Raw genomic sequence first — 27326 nt, 5'->3', positions numbered from 1 at the left:
ACGCGAAAGTAGGACCCCAGAACAATTCCCCTATTTCCTTATTTGCAAATTGATAACGTAACAGCTTTTCTAAGGCACCAATGAAAACAGTCACGGGACTGTTGCCCCTGGTGTAGCAATGCAGGTCTCCTACAGCGAAGACTGAGTGATCTTACATAATGTTGATTTGAGAGAGAGAAAACGCAGGTTTCACACCGACTTTTAGTTAAAAGTCGGGTTAATATCTGTATTATTCGCAGTGGCTGGCATGAATGGTGGCCTTGCTTTGCGTCCATTTCCCGAATCTATTTGCTCATGAGCGTAAAGAAGACATACCCACGCGCACTGTGTTTCGTGTATTCGCCGCACGAAGTACGGCGCATTGTTTGTGGTGAAGTCAATCGTTTATAAAGGCAGCTGCTAGCATGATCGCTTTAGCAATATCCGTTACTCCAGTATGTCGTAGCACAGGGGTAAGTGAGAACACACTTCTGTGTATGCTGTTCTAGTGGTATTTCATGTCCACATTACCATTTATTAGGTATACAGTTATATTTACTTTCTCAAATAATAAATTTACTAGAACGAGAATAAAATATTTTGTAGTGAATGGCTTTCAAACATTGTACTTTTGTTTTCTTTGTTTATTTATGCCAAAATTGAACAATAGTGTGCTCTCAAGCTACGTGCTTACTATTGATAGCGCAATATTTTTATGTTACCAAAACACTTGTTTCACAGAATACATTCCTTGTCTCGTGAGATACCTCAGCAGCCGCTTGTCTAAAGGGTAGGTCACTGGCATTACTCAAGCCTCTTCCACAGCTTCATGATGTCACTCTTGCCTCCAGTCAGAGCCCTGACACGTTCTTCCAGCTTAGCCACCATGTCTGGCTTGAATATATCTTCTCGAGTCAGACGAGCCTCGCCTGGTGCCATCTTCTTGCAGAATAGCCTTCCAAAAGTAACAGTGCTCGCTGCTCTCTCCAACCGCTTCACCCACTCCGGTTTACCTTCGTCAGACATGGCGGCAGCCTCCCTCATTTTCAACTTCGTGTCCTCTTCGACACGCTCCCAGATGCCTTCGTATTGCGTCTCTGCACAGATTTTGTTCAAAAGTTTCCTGCTCTGCCTCAACCGTTGGCCGTATTGGCCGTCTTCGTCCAGAAAGTCGGCGATTCTCAGTACGGTTGTCATAATGTCGTCTTGCAGCTCCTCGTACGTGAGAAATAAGACGTTGTCATTGTACCTCTTTTTGTGCCAGGACACTAGGTTGGCAAGGTAATCGCCGCAGATGGCCCGGCCCTCGACGAACTCGTCGAAGAAAGAAGGGAACGCCTTGAACGCCTCGTCAATATTTTGCCCCTGGGCGCTCGATATCACTTCGAAAAAGAACGCACTGCAGTCGTACGGATTTCTCGCTACGTAGATGTACTTGGCGTAGTCTGCGTGAGGAACCAAGTGGAAAGGAAGGTGGGTGCGCACGCTTCCGGGTCTGGGCATGGCAAGGACAGCACTGGCACCCTGAAAAGAAATGAGAAAACAACAGTTTGCATTATGAAGGGTGTATGACACATGTCTTTTCACAGCTTTGTGAATATTCTGTACATCCCAGCATTTCAGACAAGGATTCGCAAAATTTGGTTTCTAAACTATACAGAACATGACTCAATGGAACATCCGCAGTACCAAAAGCGTCCTAAGAAGAGATAAAAGGGCTGGTAGAAATTTTAGTTTTACAAATGAAGCTGCAGCTTCGCCAGACTGTTGTAAAGATTTTGTAAAGAAAAACGTGTCTGAAACGAGACATAGATCTCCGCATAACTCCAGTGGGCCCGGAATAATCACCTGTGACGTCATCGCTCATTTTCTCTCAGTGTGACTTTTTGCTGTATATAAGTTAGTAACACGTGTTCGCTGTTCGCTAAGTGCACTAGCAAGACATGTATTTTGCTATTTCCATGCTCCCATGCAATATGTATTGTATATACTGAATATTTTCTTGTATTTTTCTAGCTGTTTTATTGCAGAGATGTCGAAAGTAACCTTGGTCCACATTACTGGGAAAAAAAGAAGTGCCAGCGATGTTAAAAGTACCAAAAGCCGACCCGGGTAGGCATGCCGAGGGACAAGTTGAAATCTTGACTGATACCGCAACAGCGAATTAAAAAAACTTGTTTCAATGAAGACGCCAGTATTGAAGATAGAGGCCGAATGTAAAAAAGGACGCATTAAAAGAACAACTCTACCTAGTTAAAGGCCTTGAAAACCTTCGAACATAGAAGCAGTGTCACAAGTTCACACCTTGATGACATCGACTACATGGCGCGTCGTAATAACCTAATATTTCTTGGTGTCCCGGACGGCGAGGAATCGGGGATACCGGCCGGGAAAGAAAATTTAAGCCTATTGACGCAACGTGTTGATACAAACCTAGCTGATGATGTAATTGAGTGTGCACAAGTACTGGGTGGCAGATACCAAGAAAACAAAAGTAGGCCTCTCACTTTCAAGCTTAGTGGTTTTAAGCTTCTGCAACAAGATCTTTCTATGCGATCAAAATAGAAAGGTATCAATACTAACCTCACTGAAGATTTTTACTACCCACATAGGTTGGGCGAAAGAAACTGCGATTTTGCAAACTCACTGCCCCAGTAACCACTCGGTTTGGCATAACAAAGTACATGTAGGTAACACTTGTTGTGTTTATTGCCTTGCTATTCACGGTATTTTACATTAAGAAGCAAATGTGTAAGACTACAGCACCAATCTCAAACAACAGCGTCATCCAGTATAAGCCAGTCGCATTGAGCCGGCTTTCAGTACACATGCTGCTGTACAATGCTGTGTACAATGTATGTGCATAGTGCTGAGTACATTGTGCATTGTACAATATAGAATGTACACTGCAAGTACACAATGATCATACTGCTCATTCTAATCATTCTCAAAAGCAACAATTCTCCGGATGTAAGGATGATCTTGCATGTACTGTTTTTGAAGTGCCAGTACATTTTACTAACACAAGGAGCATTAAGAAACACCAGATGAACCTTAATTTTATTGTTTCGTCAATGGAGGCCAGTGTATAAACATTGTCTGGGACATGGCTCAACATAACTATGCAAAACACGTAAATTTTTCAGTGACGTCTCTTATGATACATATCGCTGCAACAGCGAATGTAGAAAGGGCATGGAGTAGTGATCAGCATATGTTAAACAAGACATACATATCATTGGTTACCGCAATGCTGATTTCAACGCCCTTAATCAAGTAATTTGTGCGTACCTAGACACTTCCTGTTGCAACTTTTATGAGCGAAGTGTACAAAAACTGGCATCTTTTCAGAAACCTATTTTCTGCTCTCGCTAATGCGCACGTTCCACTACGATGTACACGGGAAAACCCAAAAAAAGCCACCGTAAAACTTGCGCCTGCAACGATTGCCTATTATAAAGAGCTCCTTTCCTGCTCAGAAGTTACAAAATATTACAGGTTGTGGGAAGCGTATCACAATGCTTATGCAGAATACACGAAGGCTGTATAGGCTGCTAAGAATCATTGAAAATCCTATACGTTGCCTAAACTTTTGTGAAGGAGTCCTTGGAGATTTAGAACCTGATCAATTGCAATCAAAACACGAGTTTAGCAATCTACAATGAACCTGCAGAGAGGCTAGTGAAGAATATTTCTCGGCAAAGTTTCAAGACACCATTGCTGCACCTGCTGACGCAGTTGTGTTCCGTGACTACTGCGTAATGTTTCCTAACACTTCTCATTCTGTCGGACTTGTCAAGTTATTTAATATTTCAAAAGAGTCCTCATCATATAACGCCGAGAATTTCAACTTAGTTTTTCAAACAGACACGCGCATACTGCTGTCTCTTTTACCACAAAAATGTTTCTGCCGGGGTCCACCAAGATTTCAGTGACGTACTTTCATCTCGGAAACGATAAATAATTTTAAGAAGAAAAAAGGTTGCGTCAACGGGAGTCGAGGTCATAAACTTCTCGTTCGGTGAAACAGCTCCCAAGCACGCAATCCACTGCGCCAAAGTCACATATTTTGTGGGCTTTAAAACGCGAGTATTTTCTTCAACGCGTTGCTTCTATAGGTCCGTCCTATTCAGTGCACTTAAGATAGAAGTTCAATTTTGTCAGCGCCTTCACACGCTGCCAGGTGGGGACCTCACCAAAAATGTCTGCGTGGTACATAGCATCGAGTCATACCAAAAATAATTTTACAGAGTGTAGAGCAACGTGATTTATTTGCCTCGATGAAACTGCCCATGCACTGCTTACGATCGCCATGCGAGAACTAGGGGCTGGGCACTAGAAAAGACACAAAGAGCGTTGCGTTTCCCTTTAATTGGGCGGTTCCATCAAGTAACACAGATGCCGCAGTAGGTGACCTTAGCCGAAGTTTAGCGTACCATATGTCACGCTCTTCCGGTTGCCGGACCACTTTCTTGGTTGCTCTCACAACATTAACTACTAAAGCTACCACAGGCGCGGCCACTGGATAAAAAAGAAAGGGCGGCCTGTTGCGTCTCGTCAATGGGCGAGAGCGTGTCCAGTGAGTTGACAGCTGCGCCCACTTTTAAGGTGAAGAGGTGGAAACACCAGCGTTTTTGCGAGTTGTAATTGATACCTGCCAAGTTTGCAAGTTTCTATGATGCTTGTACAGGCATTACTGAGAATACATTTTGTTTGTGTTTTAAACTCTTGTTTTTAACTCGGTCTTTGTGCCTCAACCAGCGTTGATCGTGCGCTAAAAGAATCTACATTTGAAATTTGCGTGCTTTTGCGGGCCGTTTAGTGAGATGATACGTCAGCCCTTGGTATCAGCCCGACCATTTCCCCCCAAAGAACGGGATCAGTGGCGCGTTTCATTCAGGAGAGTCAAACGGGCACAATTCATGGAAAATTTTGAGCCCTGCTCTACGAAAGAATGGCCATTGTAGGGCATTCTGTTGACATACGTTTAGTATTAAGTACTTATAATAACAATTCAGAACGAACCAGTGATGTGTAACTGCAAAACACGTTATTTACGGCCTGACTGGAGTAACTGTTACACATAGCAATGAGTGTCGGAGCGTTTCTCCTGAGAGGAGCTTTGGCGCCAGAGTGGGCGAAAGGTGAACTAGGACAGGGGCACCAACAAGCCGCACCCGCTTTTTTACACAGCGGCCATGCCTTAGACAATCATGACGACGACAAACATACGTTTAATATTAATCAATAAATAATTATGGATATTAGTCATTTCAATGAAGATGTCCACATAGATGCTTTGAGAAAATGGTGCCCAAATTTAGCTGTCAAACACGTATTGAAATTGTGTGAGCGCTCCTATATCAGTGTACGTATCCACTCAACTTCTGTCAAAAGGCGTTTTACTTCCATATTACCCAGATTTGCAAGATTAAGGCATCAATTATCTTGTATGTATTTTCTAGCAGCTTCTTTTCCAAATAATTTTGCTGATAGACTGGAAGGTCGGTACTGTTGTATCGATACAAAAGTTTTGCAATAAACACTTTGGTCGTAACTGTCGGCCAACCTCATTAATCAACTTTCACTGTTGGCTAAAGCAACATTTACTACACTCACAAAAGTTGAAGTTTTAGAATTCAGTTAGGTTTTTTGCATCAGCGCAACCCAGGCTCAGGTGAAAATTTTCCTATAAAACTCAGTCCACACATCTAACTCATCATATCTACACTATTTTTGATAAACAATCTCGGATGAACTCTATCTTCGTGGATTGCACAAAGACATTTGAAAAACTCAATAACGCTTTGGTGATGTGCAGCTTTCTTCTCTCAACCTTGACTGTAATGCTCTGGCATGGGTCGATTCCCATCTCCAGTACATCGCTGTTAACGGTCACGTCTCGCCGGAAGTAAGGATAACATTGGCTGTAACACAGGGCTTAGTTTAGGGCCTGCCGCTTCTCTTAATATTGCCACGTTCCTTCCTCAATTTTCGTTATCACCCTGATACTGTACTGAATTCTCAGCAAAAACCGTGCCCACAGTGTAAGAGAAGCTTCGGGGCTGTAGTAGAGCACTTCGTTAGAATCACGCCCACTTCGCGAACATTGCCTATTATTTTGGAACATACGCGTCCGTTAGCGATAATGGTAGAATGTTTGACGCCACGTATATAAATGTCGACGCGCTTCACTGTTTGTCAGTCGATCGAAGGCCGATGCTACGTTCGCCGCTATCAATGAAAGACTGCTACTGTGATCCGACTTTCCATTTACCAAGCACAGAGTAGCCCAAATAAACAGTTTGATCTCTCTATACAGTCTTACGTCTTTGGCCACGTCACGACCCAGTGACAACTGGTGGTGATACTGCTTCGTTCATGTACAACACCCACCGTTACGCCGTTAACCAAGCCCATGTCGTGGAGAAGACGCCGACGCCAGGCAGGAGCAGCGAACAAGCCGCTGGCAGCCAGGTCTACCACCAGAGTAAGGGCATCTACAAGACAAAGCTTGGAAGACCAGGGCCATGACCTCGAAGCGGCAACAACGACAACCATGGCGTCACAGCCCGTGATTGCCATGCATCAGCCAAGGGAGCCATTGACTTTCCATGGGTCGTAGTTTGAAGACCCGGGGACTTGGCTGAAGACCGGGTCCAGGTTTGCCAAAATAAACAGTTTGATCTGACCATACAGTCTCCTGTCTTCGGCCACGTCACAACCCCGTGACAATATGTTGTTACGGAGGGGGGGGTGAGAGAAAATGGCGTATTTGCAATATTTGCAGTTCACAGTAATGCGGCCTGAAAGGACCAAGATGACGAGAGCAGGCACTACCTAGTACCTTTTTTCGTTCTCTAGGCTAGCGGCACACGACATTCCCCTCTGGCGGTGAAGGCACCGACTCGGTGCAGCCGGAGAAAGACGGTAGTGTAAGTGTTCAGTATACATGTGTGTTGGGAAATCCGGTGTAAGATAAGGCTTCAGACAGACAATGTGAACGATGTTCATGCAGGGTGTCGTCAACGAGGACGAAGACAATTGCTCGATTTCATATCTGACGTCGGTCACTTGGCGGCGCACGCGGTATGGTCCGGAGTACGCGAACATTAGCTTATCAGAAAGCCCTTTACGGAGTGCTAGAGACCACAGGAGGACAAGAGGTTCTGGAGAAAAGTGGGCGTTTTAGTGACGGCTGTCGTTACAAGATTTTCGACCCACATGCGAATCAGTTAGCTGAACACGCGCAAGTTCATGTGCATAATTGGCACGAGCTATAGCTTCTTGAGTGTACTCAGTGGGTGAGTACGTCGTAGGAGGTATCATCGTGTTCATGGGCAAAGTTGTATTTCGGCCATATGAACGAAAGTAAGGTGAATAGCCCGCCGTCTCGTGCCGTGACATACTGTAGGCGAACGTGACAAAATGCAACGCTGCATGCCAATCTTAGTGGTTGGCAGACACGTACAGTGCGAGCCTGTCAGTAATGGTTCGGGTCATTCACTTCATCAAGCCATTTGTCTGTAGATGGTAGGCCGTGGTCAGCATATTTTCGGTCGAGCAGGACATTAACACATCACTGATGATCCGAGATAGAAACTGCCTTCCACGACTACGGCCCGCCAGAAGCTGCCGTGGTGCTCCGTGCTGAAGGATGACGTTGTGGAGCAAGAAGTCCGCTGCGTCGGTCCGGCAGCTAGTGGGAAGTTCGCGAGTAATTGCGAACCCATTGGCATAGTCCGTGCCAACGGCGATCTATCGATTTCCCAAGACAGACATAGGGAACGTACCAAGCCAACAGAGGCCGACACGATGAAAGGGTTCATACGGGACGTCGAGTGATAGAAGACAGCCGGCAGGGGGGAGTGTTGACTTCTTCCGGCACTGACATAGGTCGCTAGAGGTCATGTAACGACGTACTGATTTATACATTCCTGGCCAGTAAAACTGACGGCGTACACAATCGTAAGTGCGGGAAACGCCGAGGTGCCTCGCCATCATCACGCCATGAAGCTGAGCCAGAACAGTCGAACGAAGGTGTGCCGGAATCACAAGTTAGAGGTCAGGATTATTGGGTATCAGACTGCGACGTAGCAAGGTGCCGTCGCGTAGCACAAAGAGACGAAGAGATGATTCGGGAGCTGTAGAGTTGAGGCGCTCGATAATGTGGCGAAGAGTTGGGCCACGTCGTTGCTCAGCATAAATGTTGAACAGGTTAGTTATAGCAAGCACAGACAGAATGGTATTGTTTGCCGAAGAGTCGTGTGGGTCGACGGGATAGTGGGACAGGCATTCGGCGTCTTGATGCAAGCGGTCAGACTTGTACACAACAGTCAACGTGTACTCTTGAAGTCATAATTCTTAACGACCAATTCGACCAGCCAGATCCTTCAGTGAAGACAGCCAGCATAAGCCGTGGTGAGCACTTACCACGGTGAAGGGTCTGCTGTAAAAATAGGGACGAAATTTTGTGAACGCCCAAACAAGAGAAAGGTACTTTTTGAGCACACATTCTGGCCTCATCGGCTGTTCTTCTGGTTTGTTACAGTTAAAGCTTCCTGCTGTATCTGACCTCACTACCACGTCGCCACCATGTTGATGTGTCGCGCAGTTGTGTCGCCCAGGTACCTCGACTTATGTCTCCTTTAACGCAGACCCACCGGCCCGTGATGGCGACTACTTGAGTACCCCGCACATCCACCAAGGATGGTACGGAGAGGAATGACAGAAAAGGCGCATTAACAATATTTACAGTCCATAGTAGTGCGGGCAAAAACAACCAAGATGGCATGAGCAGGCACCACCCAGTCCTTTCTGTTCTTAGTCCTCTAGGTGAGCGGCACATATCAATATATATTGACCTACCTAAATGAGCCGTCTTGTGTGAATTTGTAATCTACAGAGAAATACGTGCCGATACAGATAATGACATCTCACAGAAAGTTAAAAAAAAACTTGAAATTTGTTGGACTAATCCGCCGTGAATATAAATCCTAACAAATGCAGACTTTTGACTGTTTCCAAGCAGTTTATTAACCATAACATAAAAACTTGGGGACACTCATATTGACCATGTGTCAGCATATCGGTACATGAGCGTCCCCAATTTGTTTAGTACAAAATAAATTGCTCCTAATAACACCATCGCAAACGATGCTAACAATACATTGGGATAGAAAAATCGTAATTTTAGCATATGTCCACCCTCCCTCAAGGTGCTTTTTAAAAAAAATGTGGAGCGCTCGTTATTTTATATATTTATCAAGTGTAGATAATTACCAAGCATTCTTTTCCATTTTCGACTTGTAACATGCTCCTCCTCTCTGTAATGTGAAAATCCTGAGGGTAAAAAGTAGATAAATAAATAAATGAATTAAAATAAGCTGCTACAATCTAGGGCCCCCACTACGAAAACATTAAATCTGTTGGAATATTTTATATTCACGCCACACGTTTCAGTTACTCTCCATATAAGCGAACATCAAATGTAACAGCAATGAAGCACAGTTTGTCATGCACTGCCATCTTTATCCCTACATCGCAATTACTTCCGTCTTTGCCTGTTTCGTACAATGTATCACCTTCATCCCTACGTATTAGCTCATTAGGCCTCCCATTTATCATTCATCTCGAATTGATCACAAACCTAAGCTTGATGGTACTGATTCCCACACGAACGCATTTTCTTGCTCATTCATACTGGTTAGATCAAACGATTGGAACCAGCTGCTCGGTGACATCATTTACATCTGCAATCACTCCTTTTTCTTTGATTAATTATCAGCTCGCCTGTTTTGTGGTGGCTTTTTTGAGGCACCCGATGTACCCTTATTTCTACTGCCTCCATTTTACTAGTTTCGATAGGCCTACTTTTTGTTTATTCTTCTTTTTTTCCTTTTTATGTTAATAATTTGTGGTACATACCGTAAATTTTATCACGTTTTTGCAATTTTTTCTCATATGTACGCTTCCATTATGTGGTTTGTATTCAGTACAGATTGTGATTCCTTTAGCCTTAATTCTTTATACAGCATCACAGTTAACGTTTCTGGTTTATTTTTTAATATATGTATATTGTAACCCGTTCCTCTGTTTATTGCCTTGGCAATTTAGGGCGAAAAAAACCAAATACGTAAATGAGTAAATGAATAAATGAAAGAGGGAGTTGAGGGCAGATTCTGAGGAGGAACACTCACACTTTGTGAATAGTAGCGGACGCATGTACAAAAGCGCCGAACTGCATGAATAGAGTGGTGATATATAAGAAAGAGACAACAAAGCTTTTATGGAAGCGTCTTACTTAATGTCATTCTGCGCTTTGGTACATGGGTCCACTACGATTCACAAATTGTGAGAGTTCCTCCTCAGAATCTGCCTTCAACTCCCTCTTTCATTTATTTGTTTACTTAATTACGTATTTATTTTTATTGCCCTAAATTGCCGAGGTATTAAAGAGGGGAACGGGCTACTACATATAAATAATAAAAAAGAAACGATACCTGTGATATTGTATAAGAAATGAGGCTAAAGAAAATACTATCTTTACTGAATAAAAACCACGAAATCAAAGCGTGCGTAGGAAAAAAACGCAGGAACGCGGTAAAATTTATAACATAAAAAATGATGAATGGATATATATATATATATATCGTCAGAATTCATTGGACTTCATCTGTCAATAACCATCATCTGTCTTCGCGTCGTTCCTCTTCATCATCGGCGCCATCTTGCTGTTACTTGAATAAAGGGTCAGCTGAAACATGGTATTTGAAGTGGTGAAAGTTGCTTCCCGGTCTCTACGACCTCTCTCTATCCAAAGCCAGCTCGTGAAGCTCCGTTCCGGACGTCACTAATTCCAGCAGAGCACCATGGCGCAAGAGCAAGCCCAATCCAACCACTCGCCGGCCCAACCACCCACCGCCATCCCCAGCCCGGTAAATGACCCCCCTCGAGAGCTTCCCATCTTCTCTGGTCTGCCTGGCGAAGATGTTGAAGACTGGCTCGACAACTATGACCACGTAGGTGTCTACAACTGAAACGAGAAATCAAAATTAGCACGCGCCCAGTTTTACGTCTCTCAGATTGCCAAGACGTGGTTCTTAAATCATGAGAGCGTTCCGCGATTGGCCTTCCTTGAAAGACCAGCTCCGGCGTATTTTCGGCACACCGACCGTCCATTCAGAAGTTGCTCGGAAAAAACAGGCAGAATGCGTTCAACATTGCGGTGAGTCCTACACTTCTTATATTGAGGATGTGCTTGCACTTTGCCGCCCTATCCACGACACCATGCCAGAAGCTTATCGTGTGCAGCACCTTCTGAAGGGTATCGGACGTACCGCTTTCAACGCCCTCGCCACGCACAACCATTCGACGGTTTCCGACGTCGTCTCTGTATGGCAGCGGCTTGATACCTTGTAGTCAATCTGCCTGTGCCCCTACTTCTCTTAGAACCCCCTGGCAAACAGTATGGAGCTCCGATCCATCATTTGAGTCATAATTCGTGAGGAACAGCAAGCTTACAGTGTACCTCCTTCTAAAAGCGTCCCCGCTCAATCCGTTTTAGCGATCTGCGTGGCATCATCAGGAAAGAAATGTCTGCATTTCAAAGCACCCCCAATGCTCCACCTTGCCCCCAACCCGCTTGGCACGTACAGATCGCTTCAATGCAATCTTCGCCATCTCAAGTACCACCACCTGTGCCTGATCTTGACCATCTCGCTTCTCTAGTCGCCCATCTACCGAACCCTACCTATCATTTTTCCTGTTGAGCCCTACGGCCTAATTGCTACTACTGTGGAATTCAAGGACATATTTGCCGGTTCTGCTAACGTCGGCAGCAAGATGAACGTCGTCGTTATGCTGCTTTTGAACGTGATGACACATGTGCTCGAGGTTTTTATTTGTTTATTTCACAATTCTGCAGGCCAATGTGCTGGCCCAAGCAGGAGTGGATACATCAAAACGTAATTGTAGAAAACAACAGACAACGATACAAAAGAAACAAAAGGTTAAGAAAGAAGGTGACGCTCAAGGTCACCAAGAAACTTATTAGAATGAAAGATGTCACACGGCAAACAATTCCAGTCATCGACAGTTCTAGGAAAAAAACTATATTTAAAAGCATTTGATCGGGCGAAAATTGGGGTTAGAGCATGTTCACAACCATGACGAGTACGTCGTACTGAGAGCGGTTTAACACAGTCAGGGAGATCAATTTTTACAATATCATACAAACAATTGTAAAGAAAGGAAAGACGACTGAACTTTCTCCGAGCTTCTAAAGTAGAAATGTCGTTTAATTGCATTAAGGTGGTCGGGGAATCAAACCTACGATATTTGCCAAAAATAAACCTTACAGCCTTTCTGTTAATACGTTCCAGATTCATAATATCTTTCTTGGTATGCGGATCCCAGATAATAGAAGCATACTCAAGCTTAGAACAAACACAGGCATTATAGGCTAGAATTTTAGTACGCGAAGGTGCAGATGCTAGTTTTCTTTTTAGAAACCATAGCTTACGTAATGCAGAAGTGGTAATGTCAGTTATGTGGGTCGAGCAAGTTAATTTGCTTGAGAGTGTGACGCCCAAGTACTTATTTTTGTCTACATTATTTATGTTTGTGCCTCTTAGAGTATAGTGGAATTGACTAGGGCTTAGCTTCCTGGTGATGCGCAGAAGCACAGTTTTGTTAGTGTTTAACTGCATGCCCCCGTTCTGACACCAGTTATCGATAGCGATAAGTGCATCTTGTAAAGCCACATGATCACACGGTGAGGAAATTCGCTTAAAAATGACGCAATCATCCGCGAACAAACGCACAGACACATTTTCAGGAATAAGAGAAGCTAAATCATTAACATAAATTAAAAACAAAAGTGGCCCTAGCACACTTCCCTGTGGGACTCCAGAGGACACACGAAGAACAGTCGATGAAGAGTTACCAATCACTACATACTGACGTCTATCTTGAAGATAAGCCTGAATCCACAGAACAGTTTTTGTAGGTAGTCCAATACGCTGTAATTTGTGTAACAATTTCCCGTGTGGCACTTTATCAAAGGCTTTACAAAGATCTAAAAACAGTACATCAGTTTGCCCAGAAACATCAAGCACACGTGAAAATTCATGGACAGTTGTAACTAACTGAGTAACAGTGGATAACCCCCTTCTGAAGCCATGCTGATGCTTTGATAGTACATTGTGTTCACTGAGAAATTCATAGACGTAATTAGCAATAACGTTATTACCATTATACTTACTTATCTTACTACCATTATCTTACTACCATTATACTGACAGTCCTTGCAACCACTGATCCCTGTCTCCTGTGCACATTTCCAACACGACCAACAATACATGTGGCTCCCGACCACGCTCCCGTTCCCCACCCCGACGCTCCGTTTCACCACTTCGGCATGCCTCTAAACTGTCTGCCCAGCGATCAGAAAACTGAACAGTAGAGTTTTTGGAGGAAAAACTGCATCGTGGAGAATTGACCCATGTCCTCCTGAACGACCATCAATGTTATTGGTGACTGTGCAAGGTGTGCGGGTGTCGGCTTTGTTAGACACGGGAGCAACTATTTTAGTTATGTGTGCCGACTTCTGTTCTCTATTGCGGGAAGTGAAGACGCCCTATCTTGGATCTTCTTTGATTAGCACCAACGGAGCTATAATTAAACCGTCGGCTCAATGTACAGCGCGTGTCTTCATTGGTAGTATTCGGCGTCACATCACCTTTGCTGTCTCAATTTTGTGTGCTCATGAACCAATTTTCAGTTGGGATTTTGTCTCATCAACATCTGCATTAATTTCTTGCCTTGAACGTGTAGTTCAGATGACAGAGACCGATCACTGCAGCGAATGCGTTGACGAGAAACCACTGCGTTTTTTCAGAGCTTCCGTTTCCATACTGCTCCCGGGTCAGGAGCAACTCATCACCGTCACTTCTCCGAAAATTGCAAATGATGACGTCATTTTCACCCTTTCTAGCCACTGTATAGCTCGCGGCGTAGTACTCCCTTCCAGCCTGGTGCGGTTTAAAGACAGTGCTACGATAATACTTGGCCTTAACCCTACACCGGAGCCTGTCCTCCTACCCCAAGATTCTGCAGTGTCGTGTTTTGTGAATACCAAACCGGTATCTCTGGTTTCTCTTGACGCATTGCCAACTCAGCCACAACAGGGCCAGCCTGTTACTTCCTCCTTCTTTGCTCCCGGGATAAATACTGAACTTTCTGCTTTTCAACATGAGGCGTTGCTAATTTGCTAAAAAAACACCAGGCCTCCTTGTACGCCAATACTTTGGCACTAGGAGAGACCATAGTTGCATATCATCGCATTCACATTGAAGGTCAGACTGTTGTACGCCGTCGTCCCTACCGACTCTCCTTGGCCGAGCGCGAAATCATCGAAGAGAAAGTGACCGATTTGCTAAAAAAAAACATGAAACGACCCTCTGCCAGTTCGTGGTCATCACCCATTGTGTTGGTAGAAAAGAAAGATGGATCAATACAATTTTGTGTTCATTACGACGTGCTCAACTAGATTGCCCGAAAGGAAGTACTTCCGATGCCCCGTATAGATGATGCACCTGACTTATTGCAAGGCGCCCAATACTTCCCCACCCTTGAACTCCGGTCCGGATATTGGCAAACTTCAGTGTACAAAGCCGACAAAGAAAATACCGCCTTTTCTACGCCAGATGGTCTTTACAAATTTAACGTAATGTCATTCGGCCTATGTAACGCCCCCGATTCATTTGAAAGGATGATTGACACTGTTCTTTGTGGCTTCAAGTAGAAAACTTGCCCATGCTACCTTGATGATATCGTTGTGTTTTTTTCTACTTTTGCCGATCATCTGCAACGCCTAGATGAAATTCTCACATGGCTCTCCAACGCTGGACTTCAACTAAACACAAAATTTCTGCATTACTCGATTTTCCGCACCCCTTTCGTTCCAAAGAACTACGCAGTTCCCTTGGACTCGCATCGAACTTTCGCCGCTTCATTCGCAAATTTGTTACCAATGCTGCTCCTCGCCACAAGCTCCGTGGTAGTACCAGTTCCTTCGAATAAAATGATCAATGCGAAGCCTAATTTCAAGAACTCAAGCACCCACTGATATCCCCACCAGTGCTTTGTTATTTGGATAACAAGGCACCTACGTTATTACACGCTGACGCTAGCGGACAAGGAATTGACGCCGTTTTCCTCCAGCACGACCATGCCTTTCGCGAGTGAGTTGTCGTGTATACAAGCCACACTCTGATCTCTGCAGAGAAGAGATACTCAATAACCGAACAAAAGTGCTTGGCTGTTGTCTGGTCCATTCAAAAATTTCGTCCATATCTGCATGGTCGACATTTTACTGTTGTGACAGACCACCATGCTTTTTGCTGGTTGTCGACAATCAAACACTTATCGGGGTGACTTGGCTGCTGCATCCTCTAGTAACAATCACATGACTTTAACATCATCTACAAGACCGGAAGACAACACCAATAGGCCGGCGTTGCGTTACGATGCCCTTCTCCGCAGTATTCGGCGCACATCACATCCCCTTGTCAAATTGGCTATGCGGAAAACGCCTCGTCGATATCAACCATTTTCTCTCTACCTTCCTCCACCCGTCCTTTAGTACTTACCACTCACCAGCGAACCAATTGTTCTTGCACTGACCTCATCGGTCGGCTTCCCGGTGCTTCGTCTTCCCCCAATGCCAGGCTCTGAAACAACTCCGACTATTCAAGTTGGAGGACAATGGGCTCTAACGATACATTTTCTACCCTGAAGGCTATCGATGGGTTCCCGTCGTACCACGCGCACTACGCACTAAAGTTCTTCATGCTTCACATGGCGACCTAACGTCAGGCCACTTGAATTACTACAAAACCTACGAGCGCATCTGCGGTCGATTCTCCTGGCCAGGTCTTTCCACGATGGTAGCTAAAAATATTGCCTCATGCGCACTTTGCCAACCCCGCAAGTGGCCCACTACTGCTTCAGTCGGGACCATACAACCACTTCTTTGCCCAGCAGAGACGTTCTCTGTCGTCTGAATTAACCTTTTCAAGCCCATTTCAACTACAGCAGACGGCAAGAGATGGATCGTCACCGCGGTTTATCACTTGACCCGGTACGCTGAGACGACCTCAGTCACTTCAGGAACTACTTTTAAAGTAGCAACTTTCTTCGTGAATGCTTTTTACGTACGTCACGGATCCCCTCGTGTTATTTTGAGTGACCGGGGCAAGGCATTTCTTTCAAGCACGCTCAGCGAAGTTCTGCAAGCATCAAAAACAGTTCATAAAACAACATATAGCTATCACCCACAAACGTATGGCTTAACAGAAAGATTTCATCGCACGCTATGCGACATGTTGTCCATGTATATCCGACCGGACCATCACAAATGTAATGCCATTTTACACTTTGTCACGTATGCATATATTACGGCAGTTCAACGAACCACAGGCTATTCTCCATTTTTCCTAGTATACGGATGCAAACCGACATCACCACTCGACATTTCATTCTTTTCTGGCCCCGTTAACTCTTCACCATTCGTTTGCGACCAGTTTTCTCCCATGTTGCTCACTCCCGTCGTCTTGCCCGTGTAAACACCGAAGCTAGCCAAGAAGATCACAAACATTGTTACGATGCCACTAACCGCGTCATTATCTACCACCCTGGTGACGAAGTACTTTTGTGAACTCCTGCAAGAACGCCTGGCTTATGCGAGAAGCTTGGGTTACGCTACATGGGTTCCTACAAAGTTGTGGAACAGACCTCAACGGCGAACTACCTTGTCACACCTGTTTATGCGCCCACTGACCAACGCTGTCACGGGACAGAGATTGTACACTTTTCACGTCTCACGACCTATTCTATGCATTCCACAGCGTAATTCGCGGCTAGGTTGGTCGCTTCCGTCGACGGGAGAAATTAGTGTAAGAATTCATTGCACTTTATCTTTCTAATCTGTCAATAACCATCATCAGTCTTCACGTCGTTCCTCTTCATCATCGGCGCCATCTTGCTGCTGCTTGAATGAAGCATTATCTGAACTGTGGTACGAACTGTGATATATATATATATATATATATATATATATATATATATATATATATATATATATATATATATATATATATATATATTTATATATAGACTACGGTTCAATATTCACAGACTCTAAGCGCGCAGTCTGCCAAATCCGCCTTTTCCCAAGCATCTAAACTTGCCAGGGCACTCATTTGAGGTAATATAAGTCACCCTTCTTCAGTGAGGCTTCCGCGGGACTCGTCAACGGGAACAAAGGCAGTCATACTTCATCCCCAAATTCCAAACACTAACTCATTGTATCAATTTAAGCATCGGCAACTCATCGTTTCTTAGGTCGTGCAGCAGTGAGATGGGACAGAAATCGAGTCTGGCGTAATTTTCTTTGATTTATTTTTAAATTTAAAATGTTTTAATTAATTTCTAAGTATTTAAAATTTTCACTTTTAACCATACTTGTTATTTTAATAACACTATTATTATTATTATTATTCCTCGATATGCTCAACAAAGGTGCCCAATAGTTATCGGGGGAATGGACCAACCGAAAAACATTTTCCACGTACTGTTCGTATATGTACCTTTGTCGTGTGTTTTTATTTGTTTAATATTACTATTTTTCTTTTTATCATAATTATTTCATTTTTGTGTGTCTTCTTGTCTGTCTGCATTTTCCTGAGTTTCCAGATTCGTGCACATATCTCTTGCACAATATCACCCATTCCATTATATTTGTTATTATTTGTTTCATTTTCACTATTCACCTTTCCTTATATTTTATATGCCATTCTGTTTAACTTATGTTTGCCTTATAATCTGCAAGTGGGAGAGCCCAATCAGCACCAGCCAATTTCAATCACAGGCGCTTCGGGGAGTGGTACAAAGAGCTGGAGACACGCACGCAGTCATATTGACAACATGTGTCTTCCGGCCCTAGATGTCGACTTTACTTTCCATACGGCCTTTTGTGCTCTCGCCTTCATTGCCCCGAAATCCGCCCCCCCCTCCTCCCCCCACAAATGTAATGTGTCAATATAGCTTCAGCGAAAATGAAACACTGGTTTCTCCTTTTCGTTTTCTAACTGACCACAAAAGGGGCCGAATCGGGCACTCTCTCTACCGGAGTCCCTCGTCTTGCTACAGGCAATTGTTGGCCACCCAAGCTCACACACAATGTCCCTCCGTGACCTTCAAAGACGCGTCGCAAAAGCCGCCTTATCTCCTTCTTTCTTTCTTCTCTGACCTCTTGTTTCTTCTTTTTCTTTTTTTTCTTTTTTGGTTTGTTCCAGCGAATGAGACGAAGATAAGTTTTCGGCACAGCATATGTCACCACTGTAAAACACCACTAATTTGTCGCTCTCTCCCGTTTCCTTCTTGCACCATCTCGATGCGGCATGTTTGCATAGCGTCGCACTTGTTCGCAAACCCTGACGAAGACCGGTCTATCAGTCGAAACCATTGGTAATAAAATTAAGACAACCGCTAAGTTCTGTTTCTTCTTTCTCTTCCCAAGTAGGTTCGATCCATTGGAAAAATTTCTTCAGTGTATATATATATATATATATATATAGGCAGGCATGGTGGGGGAGTGGCTGTAGCGTTGCATCAAGTCAAGAAGTAGATCCTCCGTGAGCGGTCACAACGTGGATTATTTCGACGTTTCGGTCTAGAATTTGGCCTTCATCAGAATTCCTGATGAAGGCCAGAATAACCAGCCTGCTCACGGCTGATGATTCTTTCACCCACTTTTCTTTCTTCTTATTTACATTCCATTGGTTCTAATAACTTGCCCTGTACATTCCTTGGCATTACTGTGTGTTAGATCTCATTATTATGGTGTCAAAACACCGAAAAACGAGCCCTTAGGTAAACACTTCTTTCCCTTATTCATTAACGAGGGTCTCGTACTGGCAGACTTGGTGTGATTAGGTTGTATACGAGGGACTAATAATCAGCTGCCCGCTCGTAATAAGTTAACGTGCTACGTGACGCCACACATGCGCTTAAGAGAGTGTTTCACACTCGTCGCTTGGCTTATAGATGGCGCTGACTGACACTCCTACTTCTGAATTGACACATAAACCCAAAAAAGTAAATGCAGGGAAGGCCGCTGTGATAGCTCAGTGGTTAGAGCATCGAACGCGTTATTCGAAGTTCTTAGGCTCGTTTCCTGCTCACGGCTGGTTATTCTTTCACCCACTTTTCTTTCGTCTTATTTACATTCCATTGGTTCTAATAACTTCCCCTATATATATATATATATATATATATGCTCACTCAAGAAATTCATTTTGCTCTGCAAGCTCAGTCGGATTCAGACTCACTAAATGCACTCGTACTCAAGGCCACCAAATATTGCTCAGCTAGCCTGACTCATACTATCATTCATGGCTTGACATGAGTCTAAGTCAGCCCGAGTCAGTCGACCCATGAGACCAGTGGCGTGAAGCAGGCGTTTCTGTGGGGCAATATTTCAACGCCATTATCACTGATCGTTAGTCTTCTACAATACGTCGTATCGTGCTTCAAATCAGGCGTGGATCCACTCACTCGTTTTAGTAAGGGGGTTACTTGAATTAACATTGGAAAAGTGGCGTAATCAAGATTTTTTGCTTTTGTTAGCAGAAAAACCCCTTCACAGCATAAATACAGTTGTAATGTGCTCACAGTGGTTTCACTAATTTGTAATGATGGGTGACAGGATGTGGGCTACAGGCACTGCGCTGACGAGACCTCGGGGACGGGGAGGGAGAGAGAAAACGATCGCCCTTACAACTGCTGCACGTCTGGATCCGCCATTGTTTCAAATACAATTTACCTGTGATTGCAATCCAGTGAGGACTTTTTCCTATGAATTATGGAACTCACACAAGATATACAACTCATAAAGAACATCCCGTGAATGGCTTTGTGGCGGTAGGTCTTGGCACATGTTGGATATTTTTGTTCATGATAAAATTTAGGCTTCATTATTTTATTTTTATGTAGTTTCCAGCAATGGTATCCTTCTTATATGTCTGTATTTACCTCATGAGTGTGATTCTGTTACTTCATATGTACAGGTGGATGACAAGCTGAAACGCTCAAACACTACCGACTTAAAAGTGGCCACCATTGACCTAATTGCAATCTTGATATGGCGGTTAGCCCCGCCTTTTGAATCCAAAATCTACTGATGTAGAGAGAACTAGTGTCGTGTCTGTCATCAGTTTTTGTCTTTCTTTTTGCTCTACTTCTAGCAGAATGTGAATAACCTCCGTATAAGGTGACGAAAACTGCTGTCGGCGTTCATATCTATACAGCGAGTCTCGGATAAGTGAAAACAATTTAAATTTAATCCACATCAATGTTGAAAACAAAATGATGCCTACCTGCATTTCAAGGTGCGGCAAATGTGCGGCCCGTTGCATCAAAGGCGCCGGTGGAGGCTTCTCATGGCGAATATAATAGATGATCAGTTGCACCCAGGTGCCTCCACAGAGAGGAAAATGTGTAACAATGAAGACGTCGTCTGCCTGAGGTTGGTAGGACAGTGCCGAGTGGATATTCTCCTCGGGGTAGAATCTGCTAATGGTGGAGGTGCTGCCCTCTTCTCGGTTTCCATTTTCTGGCATGCTGAGCTAGAAAGTCATAGCAATGAGTCTGATTGAATATACAAGGAAAACTTATCACACACACTTGAAAACATAAAATTTTCTAGTAAAGGTTCTGGTGCGTATGAAAGAGTTTTAAAGCGCTGAGTTTGTTTTAATGCGGGTCCTTGAAGATTAGGCAACAATAATATAAGGAATACACTGGGTATTTGAAATGAACATGTTTATTGGCTGCTTACCGATAAATATGTGCATTTAGAATATGCATCAGCCAGGAACAGAAAGTGACAGATACCATTATCTGCCAATAGAAACCGCTTTAGGGAAGGCGGGGGGTTTCTCTCATTTCGGCGGTATACAACAGGGTCATGTTCTCTGAGTATTGTTTTTCATTGTAAGAGGCAATGATACATACCACCGACAAGAACACAATGATGGACATGTATTATTTGAATATTTTAAAAAAATTGAGTACAAGAATATGTTCACCTTCTAAAACCATATTTCGTGATCCTCTCGCAAGATATGCGCCAATGTCACGCAGTAACTGTCGTGCTGTCAAATACGATTTTAATCGTACAGGTGATTTTACGGACCGACCTTAAAAGATGTTTCAAAAGCTTCACTGACCGCGAGGCTGAGATCGAAGGTGGAGTAATATTTGTTTTAAGTGTGTATATGTACAAGACAAAGCAGGCAAAAAGGCAAAGAAATGCCTGACAATATACCTTAACCCGTCCCAGTTAATGAAGCACACAAGCAGCAGGTTGCACACATGTTAAAACAGTATTAAAAATGAAGTAGCAAAAGTTCGACAACTGTTCTGACAGTTCGCACATCGTTAGAAAAAACTTAAACTTTGAGACCCGCCAGAAAGACATCGTTCATGGTGGTCACGTAGTGTATCGTTCTTTTTTTCAAAAACACAAAAACAAGGATGTCCTAGAGATACCCAGATCTTATACAAAACAACTTTGCCATCACAGCCTACTACCTTAGTATGCAACTTATTATTTTACGCGTCAATTTTAACAAAAGTCTGTTTAATTTCTTAGGGAGAGCAAGAAAATTTTTTTTGAAGCATTACCAGATATGTTTGCCATTTCTTTTTAAACGACATTGCTAAGTGGCTCTCTTTCGCTATAGTGGTAATTGGTGGATGTGCCTTTAACAGTTCAAGGATCACATGCTGTAGCCTTTGTGCACTGTAGTTTGTTCATATTCCTTCACTGCAGGATGTTATGGGTATAAAGCTGCATGTATTGTGTCTTAGAGAGTATGCATCGTAAAGTACGACCACGTTAGATGTCAATTTATCACATACAATCACGGATACTTTTTGTTAAGCATGTTCTCGAACGTTAATATATTTTGTTTGTGGAAGAGTGGGGTGGATTTTCTTCTGGACTCAACCTCTCTTATTGTTTGCACTATCCTAATCAGCAAATCATAATTGTTTTATTTTTTTATTTTTTAGTCTTACCTCATTTTAATGAACAGTATTGAATACGTTTATGAACTAAAGAATAATACAGTTGCTCTGTTACCTAAATAGGCAAACAAACAACTATTTTTTTAGATTACACCGACTAAGCGTGAAATATCAGTAACAACTTTGTTTACGTGACATTTACAGTCGCGTGTTTCATGAAAAATAGCACCAAGAAACTCTTGGAATGTGACCCGTTCAATCAAACCTTCCCAAGATTTTCCTTGAATGTCATGGCCTTTTTGTTCATTTTTGGTGGAAGAATTCCATACTTAGGTTTTTGTGTTTAGGTCATGTATGGCATTATATCTTATTTCTTGAACATTGTGCAGCTAATATTATGCTCAACATCATTCAGGCTCCCAAGTGTACGCAAATTCAAGTGCACAGGTCCTGGGGGCTATGTATTGCGAAAGTACTACTTACTGCGTCTTTGCACCTATAGCCATCTGCTTATCACACTTGTTTTTGAAAAGGGGCTCTCATCAGCCAGGGGAGCTGAGTGACATTTCAACCAAGAAGGAGACGTGTCCTTGCGCACCCGTCTTTACCTTTATCTTTGCTCCACACTCTTCGCGCGCAGCTCTTTTAGGGCTACAAACGGCACCTCAGAGAGGCAAACGAGAAAAAACGCCGCAGCAGGACGCTGTCGTGGCAGCCGCGGCATCAACATTGACGCCAACCCAGAAGCAGCAGGCAAAACTCAAACCCGCTTGCTTCAAAAAGAAAAACAAGTCCCAAGAGGACACCAGCCATGACACTGGCACCTTCTCCCCGGATTCGAGCGAAGAAGAAAGGCAAATTAGAACTTCCTCCTTTCCTGCGGTGTTTATGACTTCCTGCAAGAGATACCATGCTTGCAGCAACATCACTTCCTCTCACCTCTTCACCACTGCGGTTTCCGAGCAATTTGTGCCTCTGTCGCTTCATTCCCCATTCTCCCGTGAGTGTATCGGATGAAGTGTCCTTACATGAGATACAATTATTGTGCACTCCACACTCCATTTTCTTACCTCTTCGTCTTTTTTCCCCAAAGAATCACCCTCTCCACTAGTGGGAACGTGCCTCCGAGCACATCTCCGCGCCCCAGAGGTCCCCACTTTGTTGGCGACCTATATCCGAGTGGCCGTATGGCCACCATCATTTATCGGCCCGTCGAAAAGAAAGCTAACTTCATGGCTGTGTCGAGGGTTGTGATCGCGGCCTTCTTTTTGTGGTTCTCAGGCACCCAGCGTGTGCGGGTGAATTTCAACCTCAACTTGATTGCGCTTGATACGCACTCTACCGCCATCGGGACGGCCGGCGATATCAAGGTTTGGGCCAAGCAACTGAACCTGAACACCCGTGTTAGCGTGGTTTTCAAAGTCAACCAGATGATCCCCTTCAAAGACCTCGCCGATAACATTGCGTCACCAGTGCCACTTGTGTCCGGTGGCCGCAGAGGCAACTGCCTAATCCTCACTTTGCAGCAACCACTGTCCCCCTGGATATACTGCCTTACAAGCAAAATCACCCAGTTTGTCCTTGCCTGCCCCTGCAGTGCTCCTGTTGCGGTTCCTTCAAGCACGCAACCGCCACCTGCGACGAACAGTGCCTGAGCTATGGCACCAGGTACGCCCCGGGATTGTGTGCAGCACAACACCCTCGCTGCACAAAAGGTCGTGGGAACAATCCGCAACCGAGTCACTTTGTCCGTCCTGGCAACTTCAGCGCAAGGCCGTGGTCATCATGGCCTCAACTGACTGTACCGTGACTCGTTGCCAGGCCATGGAAGACGCTAGCACTCCTGGTAGCAGCGCGACTATCAAGCGACGCTCTTTCCGAGATGCGCTCGCCGCTACCGGTGGCACGACCTCAGAAGCCACCCCTCGTCCCACACCGAGTGCCCCCGTCGTCCCCTGGAAAACGACGACGGCTTCGCCCTCATCCATAGCTCAGCCACCCTATTCCGTCGTCACTAAGCGTTCGACAGTGACTCAGACACCGCGTGCTTTTTTCAACCGCCGGTTCGTGGCACTGTCCCGAAGATCACGACGACGACACCGCCCGCTTCCTCGACGCCGCCGGCTCCTGCCAGCCTCTCGTCGACCATTGTAATAAACACGCTGCTTGCGGCAATTCGTGCTGCAATCCTGATACTCTCATTGTACTGTCCTGAGCGGCACTTTAGTTCTGCAGCCTTAGGATTAGCCCCCGTAAACGTGCGACCATCGGGAACAACTGGATTTACTGAGTGAGTTTGGAAGTACCCAATCTTCTTCTAACCCACGTTGAACCGTGTGCATCACTGCGCCCGCGGTTTTCTCGGTGGTCCGCTCGGCCGACTAAGTGTTGCGTCTGTGTGTTCTTGCACGCGTAGGTGGGGTGGATCGAATGCGACTTTTTTCCCTCTCTTCTTCATTTTTCCGTACGTATGCCTTTTTATTTTCACTACCCCAATCCTGTACAGACATGTTGAGGTGTCATCGAAAGAATAGACAGTGACGGGTGCCATTTTTTCTTTTTTTTTCTTTTATAACCACTCAGAACTTTTAGCCACAGGGCGCCTAATTTTTATTTGAAGAAATGAAGAAGGGCCGAATCACTTAGGAGAAGCAAGAAGTGAAAAGAACCCAAATAGCGAACATGACTACGAAATACCTGCAGAGAGATCGGGTGTTTTGAAGCTTTGAAAATACTGTGCATAGCATTTAATGTCCCAGAAATAGCAATATATGCGATACAGCTGGTTGTGTACTTCTGTATTTGCGGAAGACTTTTCTTGGCAATGAAGAGCAAGCCTACCGAGCCAAGGTGGACTTGTTCTACCACAAAAAGAGATAGTCCACAATTACGTCCATGTTTTGCGTGTGAACATCATTAAAAACATTACTTTATTTTTTAGGGCAAGTGGCCTACAAAGTGGCCCTGCACGCAACCAAGATCTTAGATCTTTCATTTTCGTTTTACTTTATGCAGAGCATTTTCGTGTTTTGCAAGGGGGAAAGCATCGCACGTTTCACGGCCACCTCATAGTCAAAATTGCTTCATAGCCTTTAGAGAAGCGCTCGTCACCCTCCGGCTATTACGGCTAGTTGCCGAAGGAGCGTGTAACGAATGGCTGTCTAAGCAGACATAGAAAACGCTATTAAATGTTTTTATTTGAACATGGCCGTCAACCAGACTACCTTGCGGAAGAGCAGACGTGCAGTTGTGTCCGTAGCTTTCCTTCAATGCCAAGAAGCATTGTCATTGAGCGCTGCTTCAGCGTCACGAAACATGCATTCTCTGGCATATCGTTGCTTACAATATTTGCTAGTGGGACTTCAGCGCTGGGATCTTTCAGCCACCATGACAATGATGGGAGGTATCCAAATTTGCCCATATTCATTTTCCTTGTGGCCTTCAAATGCACTTGTGTCTATGTTTATTATTATATTTTTGTTTTCAGTTTGCATAAAATAATACATGATACTAAACTTTGGGCAATAATTTGAGTGGGTGAGCCTGAAAAGGCTAAGGAGAAAGCGCGGAACGGTTGAACGCTGGCTGAACATAGCCTTATGACATGGTTTATGCAAGCCGTACGGAAAAAGAGGATCGGACAGAACGAAGCTTCAGTTGGAACGACCAATTCTTATTTTGCTTGCTACGTATGCCTACTAAATAAAAAAAAACAGAGAAGATCGCACGTACAGTGTGAATCGATGATATGCGAAGCCCGAGTGAGGATGGTTCATATGTCCCTTTAAAATCCGCACAAAGTTACGAGGCAAACGTAAATGATACTGTAAATGACCTCGAGGTCATATTTTTGATCTTTCGACATGTCAATTACCTTCGTCGTCCATTCCCGTCACGTAATAACAAATTTGGTATATGTGGAGATAGCGAAACGACTGCGGCTATGCTATAAGCGCAGCATGTAGTCATGTTTTATATGACATGCGTCTCATGATTATCATTTATTTGGGCATGTTATTTACCTTCGTCGCCTATTCACGTCACGTGATACATTTGGAATATATGTAATTAACCAAACAGCTACGAGCACACAATGAGCTTGACATGCAGTCATGTCCTTACGTGACATGCAACCCATAATTGTCATGTTTGCACCAGTCACTTACCTCCGTCATCCATTCACGTCTTGAGAAAACGAATTTGGTATATGTGAAGCTAGCGAAACGTACACGAGCCCATCATGAGCGCGTATTGTAGTCATGAATTACATGACATGCATATCATGATTTCCACGTTAGGGTCTGACATATGTTCGCCAGGCAGTCATGTCATACCATACCGGTTTTCCCATAAGTCATGTGAACGAAACTACCGCAGGATCAGCAGGACCATCATATGTAAATCATGACATTCACATCATACATATCATGACTTTCATGTTATGACTGATCACTTAAGCTTACCATAGCGTCTTGTTATACCATACCAATTTCGGTATCAATACCATTATCGAAACGGACAGTAGAACTAAAAGTCGTAGGCGGATAGATAGATAGATAGATAGATAGATAGATAGATACGCTCAAAGTTCCCGATGATTGGTTAGACCTAAATGATTCATCTTTAAAAAAGTCACAGCTTTACCGCAAAGGCGAAGCAAATAATGCCCCTATTGCAAAAAGAGCGTGATGCCAGTACGTTTTTTGGCGCTGGTACACCCTGGAGACGCTGGTACACGCTTGTAATCACTGGCCCTTCGCTGGGCGCACTGCGAAATAGCTGTGTTGCACTGGTAGGGACGCTGGCTCAACCGCTGTGATGCTGGTGCGCACTGTGAAGCACTGGAAGCGCTGGAATTTTCACTGGCAAGCGCTGGTGAATACTGGAGCACGCACTGTTTCTACCAGCGCAGCTGCAGCGTGCATGTTATTGTAGCGTGTGCCGTGGTTTGTTTCGGTGTCGTTAAGTATAAAAAGCTTAATTAGACGGCAGGGAGAGATGCTACCCTAACAGATACCGAGCATAGTAATTTTTTAGCAGATACCAAGCATACGTAAGCGGTCTGCGCCAGTGCCCGGCCCAGCGAGCATTAAACATGTTATGCCAGCCGCGTTGGTATATAAGGTACCGGCGCTTCTTGTTTCGTTTACGCACAACTTTAAAGTGTGAGAATAACTTTAAAGTATAGCTTAGACATCCATGAACCTAAATCAACAATTTGGTCTTGTGTCGATGTTCGGACAAGGAGCGCT

The 27326-nt window shown here is 44.2% G+C and overlaps 1 protein-coding gene across 2 annotated transcripts in view; it reads right to left on the bottom strand.

The window, feature by feature from the left end:
- Nucleotides 1–608: 608 nt before the first annotated feature.
- The window catches only part of LOC119167665 (sulfotransferase 1C3), a 60374-nt gene continuing 33656 nt past the window's right edge, over nucleotides 609–27326 (bottom strand). For both annotated transcript variants that reach the window (XM_037419175.2, XM_037419176.2), the window contains exons 2-3: nucleotides 20421–20669; nucleotides 609–1503 (exon numbers count right to left, since the gene is read on the bottom strand). In XM_037419175.2, coding sequence (XP_037275072.2) covers nucleotides 784–1503; nucleotides 20421–20669 — 969 coding nt within the window. In that variant the 3' untranslated portion in view covers nucleotides 609–783. The remainder of the gene's footprint in view (nucleotides 1504–20420; nucleotides 20670–27326) is intronic.

The sequence above is a fragment of the Rhipicephalus microplus genome, chromosome 6, assembly GCF_043290135.1.
Source record: "Rhipicephalus microplus isolate Deutch F79 chromosome 6, USDA_Rmic, whole genome shotgun sequence".
Lineage (NCBI taxonomy): Eukaryota > Metazoa > Arthropoda > Arachnida > Ixodida > Ixodidae > Rhipicephalus > Rhipicephalus microplus.
This window is presented reverse-complemented; position numbering and strand designations above follow the sequence as displayed.